This window comes from Candidozyma auris, chromosome 7 (assembly GCF_003013715.1).
Source record: "Candidozyma auris chromosome 7, complete sequence".
Lineage (NCBI taxonomy): Eukaryota > Fungi > Ascomycota > Pichiomycetes > Serinales > Metschnikowiaceae > Candidozyma > Candidozyma auris.
In genome coordinates this window covers 634202-640201 of record NC_072818.1, presented here as the reverse complement: position 1 = coordinate 640201, position 6000 = coordinate 634202, and the positions used below count along the sequence as shown (strand labels likewise).

Genomic DNA, 6000 nt, shown 5'->3' with positions numbered 1-6000 from the left:
GGATTCAGGCAGGTGCTAGGTAAGTGCCAGAGAAGATAGAGTATGAGGAATTAAAGGTGTTTACCCGATTGGGACAAAACGTAAACACAGGGAAGAAAGTGATAAGGATAGGAAGGAATTGCAGGGGGAATTGGAGTGAGGAGGGGGAAAAAAAGGGAAGGAAGAGAGAGAAGTCTTTGTGGTTTATGGTGTTGAATGGGTAGAGTGGGTGGTTCAAAATTCTAGGGTAGGTTGATTTTATGTAAGGAGCAGTTGGGTAAAACTAGTGGAGGATATAAGCACACACAATGGAGTCAAGAAATAGATTAAATGTCAAACTTTCTTCTGAAGCTGTCAAAATAATGGTATTGTTTCAGAATAGTCATTGTTCTCTGAAGTTGTAATAAAGCGAGGGGGGAGTCTCCAACAGTGAACACAAAAGATGTCGAGAGATGTGGTTCATGAAATTTTCGACATTCAATCTATACAAAGTCATTTGGTCAGTTTGGGTGAGTAGTCTTACTTTTAGCTGCTTAAGTTGAGCCTGTCAACATTGCACCTTATTTTGAAACAAATACTGTGATTATTCGAAACCTGTGAAATTTGGCAACATTACAGCCGGTAGTCGTCATTACACATTTTCCTGAAACCACCCAACAAACCATGCCTTGCTACATGATTTTACAATGAAGAAAATAGAACAAGCATCGACATTTGGTTCGTTAAGTTTCAACAATGCCTCTGTGAAGAGAATTGAAAAAGGCATTCAAGAAATGTGATTTTGCAAAATATTATAGGGAGATGAAGGGAAAGGGCAAGCCGTTCTTTTGAAATGCAAGGACCCTGAAGAAAAGGACCCTGGAGGAAAGGATTCTCTCGCTGAGGTATCATCTTTTCACTCAGAAATTATGAAAAATGCTACAATATTGAGGATTCCAAGCAAGCACGATCATTTGAGCCATCTTTCAGGCGAGTACAGTATGAGTATGTGTCTTTCTTCTAGAAAGAGCTAAACAGAAGTCTTAAGTTGTCTATTGAGCGCAATCTTGGACCAAATGGTAAAAAAAGCTGCATCATTTTGCACCCCTTTCACGAAAATCGAGGTTGGATCTCAAATTGTATCAAGTTAAAAAAAGGAAACAAAACGAGCATAATATAGATCAGGAAATCGAAGAAGGTTTAACTTTAAAAAAAAGGACCAAAATAGCTACGATTTTGGTTTTTGACGGCTCAAGCATACACAGATGAAGTTATATGTACGCTTAAAGGTGTGGAAGTATCATTCTAATGGAATCAAAATCGTCACCGCAATGACATAAAGTTTTGAAATCGAGTGATGACACCACTAATTGTAGAAACATAAAATTCTTGAAGTAAGACCCAGCACGCTCTTTATTCTGGTTTATCGATGTCTTCAAGGACTCATCCCGGGGGGATTTTGTGTGAACGATATTTCTGACAAAACTCACTTATCTTGATGGGAGGTTTTACGGAATTAAACTTAGGTTCTTTCGAAGAATTCTGTAAAAATCTAGTTAGAGCTCTTCTTGATGACTTTTTGTTACGTTGATTTCTCGATTTTTTCGCAGCCATTTTTTTTTCGTGGCACCTACCTTCGTCGGCCGGCTTATGTACAGGACAATTCATACAAAGACCTTTAGACTTCCAACAATGCCACTCTTTCCGAACTACTTACAATGTTTATTGTTTGATGCTTATTGTCTGGCACCTGTCACCCGCGGGACGTTCTTTGGTGTGAAGTATGGTCCAGTCACGTGATAAACTCCACGTGACCATCAGAAGACAAAAAAGAACAGCCCATCTCCTTCCAACTGTCCCCAAATTCATTCTACGCCATCCTCCTCACAATTCACAGCTCATTTTGACTCATTTCCCTTCTCTTTGCAAGTTGTCATGCACAAAAACCGTACTCGTAAACCACGACCTGCATTCAAGCAGGTTGTCCATCCATTTCCTGTTTGGGATGCGCTTTTTTTTGCGCAGTCTGGGCTCTTTTTTTTTGCAAAGTTCACATTAGAACTGGATCCGCCGCATCAAGCAACGTATTCGGCCTGATTTGATGGAGGTGGAAAGTTTTCAAAACTGAAAAACTCACGTTTTCGGTGAATAGCAGGCCTTTTCGCCGGAAAAACCGTAGTGCAGGGTAGCTCGAGGTTATCCGAAAAAGTCAACGGATTGTGTGTTTCTTGGCTCGGAAAAACACCCAAATCCACCAACTTTTTGGCCAAACTTGTACTACTGAACCCAGAAAATGCACCCTGTAGGACATTTTTAAGGAAACGGTTTGCAGTTGGGATTGTGACGTCAGGGCTGGGTTCAAGGCCGTGGCTTGGGTGCAGGACCAGAATGTCACGTGAGCTTCCGTACCGCTTGAGCCGGGCCCGCGCCGTATGCAGTACACATACAATAAACAAAAAAACTTCCTTTATTTGGCCAAATGTAAAAAAAATTTTCCCAATGAGCAAGAAAGAAAATATTCTAAGCGAGCCTTGTTTACTACGAAGGTTCAAGCGGTTATGAGCCGTGCACGTGAAAATAGACAGCGAAGGCAGGCGCCGTGACTGTGTGCAGGACACACAACCTTCTACTACGTAATTGTTTTGCAAGCCAAACACGACATTGCCCTCGGAAATTGCCTAGGCTGATTTCACGTGGGAAGGAGGTGTTTTGAAGGCCATTTTCGTAAAATAAGTTTTTAGGAAGGTGTGTAGGAGCGAAGTAGCAGCAGGAATTGGCTGCGAAAAAGTCAACGTACAAGTGCATTTGAGGAAAAGAAATTGAGGAGTTTTTGGGATGAAAAGATGGAGATCAAAAATTCAAGAGGGAAAGGGAGAAAAATTTTGATTTCGAGAGATTTAAATGGGAATCGGAGGGTGTCAAGGAAAATCGTGTAGGAAGGAAGAAAACCCGTACACCAGCCTACCCCAAGAGCTTCTGCCCTGTGTCAATTCCACCAAAATTTTGAAAATTGGTACGTTTGATTGCATCATTGTGGTTCTTGAGGCTTCACCAACCGATATATGTAAAAAAGTCTTCATTTGAGTGTGAAATGGTGGAATTGTGGTGGGGTAATTAATTCCCATAGTTAAGCTTTTCGCAGCCATTAAACAAGAGCAGAACTGTGGAAAGTTGAATGAAAACGTATGAAAAAGGTCAAAATTTTTTTTCAGAAACGTCGATTGAAGCTATTGGAGAAGAAAAAAAAAGGAATTCAGTCAAGAATCATACCTACTCAACTATGAAGTAAGCGAGTAATAACCAACAACCAGAATCAGCCCAAAAAGCATAGATATCAACATTTGAAATTCCAAAACCACATAAATCCAGAACTTTTTATATTTCCAGAAACTGCGTTCCATAAGCTGATAGATTTGGCTGCTGTTTTATAAGGCTGAGCAATATTGATAGTAATTCATTGGTCAAACATAGATTTTCCATACTTCACGTCACCAGATTCATAGAAACTCGCCTCCAGAGCGTTTCCTCCAAAACCCAGATCCATAAACAGATTTTCAGCCGTTCCTGTGCTACAATAAGCACATGCTTTTTAATGAGGACTTTGTTCAGAAGAAGTAAACTTATGGAATACGATTATTGAGGAGTAGTCATTGGAATTTTTCAACTTGAGGGATATCGTGTTTTCCCCATTTTCTTCCATATTCTTTCTATAAATTGCTTCATCCTATCAGTCTTCAAAAACATCTCTTCCATTCTGTGACCTTCCACTTTCCACATTTGTCCATCACTATAATTCCACAGTTAGATGATGAAACTCTTGATCATTCTTTTTGCGAATTTATGTCATCACCTCCAACGTCCTCTGAAGCTGTAAGGCTTTTATTTTTGGACAGCCTGTTGATTCTTTTCATAATGACTTTTTAAATTGGCTTTTGATTTGAGTTGATTTTTAGAATTGAAAGCATGGGAGGATGAAAAAGGCAATTCAAAAACCAAAAACTAAAGACATCAACGGTTTCAAATGCTAACTCGGATGGCTCTTGAAATAAATCCCAAGAATGAAGAATGGGCGAAACTCAATGGCGTTTCTGCGCTTCGTATACTCAATTTCGGCTCCTATGTTCCGTATCATGATAAGTAAAGCAACCTGAACCCGCTGATTTAAAAAGGCTGGACAATTTTGCTACACCTGTTCGTCTGACTTACTAGATTTGGAAATTTCAGTCTCTTGAAACTGATATCCCAATTACTTTTCCTGCTGAAGTTGAGCTGAGAAGAATTTGGAATCGTATTGGGCCAATCGGATGACAGACTTTCTTGCTTAACGCAGGGACCATACAAATTTCTGGCTTCTGCAGTTCAAAAGGGGAAAGTTGCGTTTTTTATCAGGGAACAGTCGGAGTTTTTGTAGATAAAGGGCGTGTCATTGAATTATAGAGGTTCTTGAGGGAGCTTACTTCATCAAAAGTAAAGAAAAGAAACCCTTTGGTTTCAGAAATGAAGGAGACAATCCAATTAACAGATAAACATAAATGACAAATCAGCAGCAAAATTGACCAAAATGTTCAGATCCTGGCTACGTAGAATCGATACAATCAAATATCAAAAGATGCAGCCATACTCCATGAACACCTTCAAACATCTGGGATCTGCATTCACCACAAAAAGATTTCCATACATTTACAACTAGAAAGAGATCATCAAATAAATTTTTTATAACACTTTATGGTTAATTGTCCAGAACTTTATTGAACGTGATAGGGACGCAAAAGTAACCAGAGTATCCTCTAGAAACATATATACAATTGAATATATGTTCTTCAAGAGAAAGATGCACTAATTGAAATGATCTTCGTGAATGTACTTGCCAATGAAATCTTTGAATAAAATTAGTCTTCAAATGATTCCCGTAAACACTCACAACTGAATTTACATCCATAATAAACTACATTTCATATCTTCCATAAATATAATTGACTAATGTACACTCTATAAACCCCAGCGGGGTAGATTGAAAGCTGAAAACTCCCATCAGCTAAGAAAATGAATTCAGCAAATGAGAATCCTGAAATGGGTTATCCTGAGAATCCTGAGAATCCTAAGGGCCACAAGGCTGCCTGCGGCACCCTTGAGGCTGCTTAGGCATACTGCAAAAACTCCTCGTTGGCATAGTGGTAGTCCTCCACCATCACCTTAAACTCGTCCTTCTCCTTGTTGTATCCCACAATCTTGAACGACGACAAGTCGTCCACCACAATATCCGCACCGGCCTTTCTCACCTTCTCAGGATCGTACGTAGAGCAAATGCCCACAATCACAGCGCCAGCACCCTTGCCGGCCGTGATGCCTGCAGGAGCATCTTCAAACACCACAACCTTGGCCTCGTCGTGCTCGTAGCCCAACGTGTTTCTGGCCGATCTGTAGCCCATGGGATGAGGTTTACCTTTGGTCACCTTCTCGGCGGTGATGAAGCAGTCTGGTCTGTCGATCGTGAGCAACTTCAACCACTTGGTGGCGAGGGGAAGCGTGCCCGAGGTGACGATGGCCCAGCGCTGCTGGTTGTTGGCGGTTTGAGGGGTGAAGGAGTCGAACGACTTGACAAGCTCCACCGCGCCGGGAATGGCTTTGGCAAAGTGGCCAAATGTGTCTGGAATCAGAGCTTCCCATTCGGTCACCTGCTTTTTTTCGGCGTCTTCTGGGGACCACTTGGCGATCACGTCAAAGGTACGGCACCCGTGGGAGGTTCTGATGATTTCCTCTGGGTTCACGTGGGGTCTTGTTTTGCCGAAATCTCTCCAGAACTCAGAAATGGCGCCGGTGGAATTAACGAGGGTTCCGTCGCAGTCGAAGAGGGCGGCGTTGACGTAGAAAATGGCTGGCTTGTTCTGGATGGTCATTTTGTGTGAAAGTAGTAGTGAGTGAATTTGATGGAGAGAATGAGAAATTGGGGGGAATTGGCTGGGTATTTATAATGGGCTTCGGATTAATACGTTGGTGATGGGTGTTTCTTTTATGCACGGACTGCAGACAGGCAGGCGAAAG

The 6000-nt window shown here is 41.4% G+C and overlaps 1 protein-coding gene across 1 annotated transcript; it reads right to left on the bottom strand. All coding sequences in view use genetic code 12, as the record gives it.

The window, feature by feature from the left end:
* Window positions 1–5096: 5096 nt before the first annotated feature.
* Window positions 5097–5855, bottom strand: RHR2 (glycerol-1-phosphatase; the record flags this gene model as incomplete). Its single annotated transcript, XM_029036396.2, has 1 exon — window positions 5097–5855. One exon carries the CDS (start codon window positions 5853–5855, stop codon window positions 5097–5099), a length of 759 nt encoding a protein of 252 aa, XP_028889287.2.
* Between the last annotated feature and the right edge of the window lie 145 nt (window positions 5856–6000).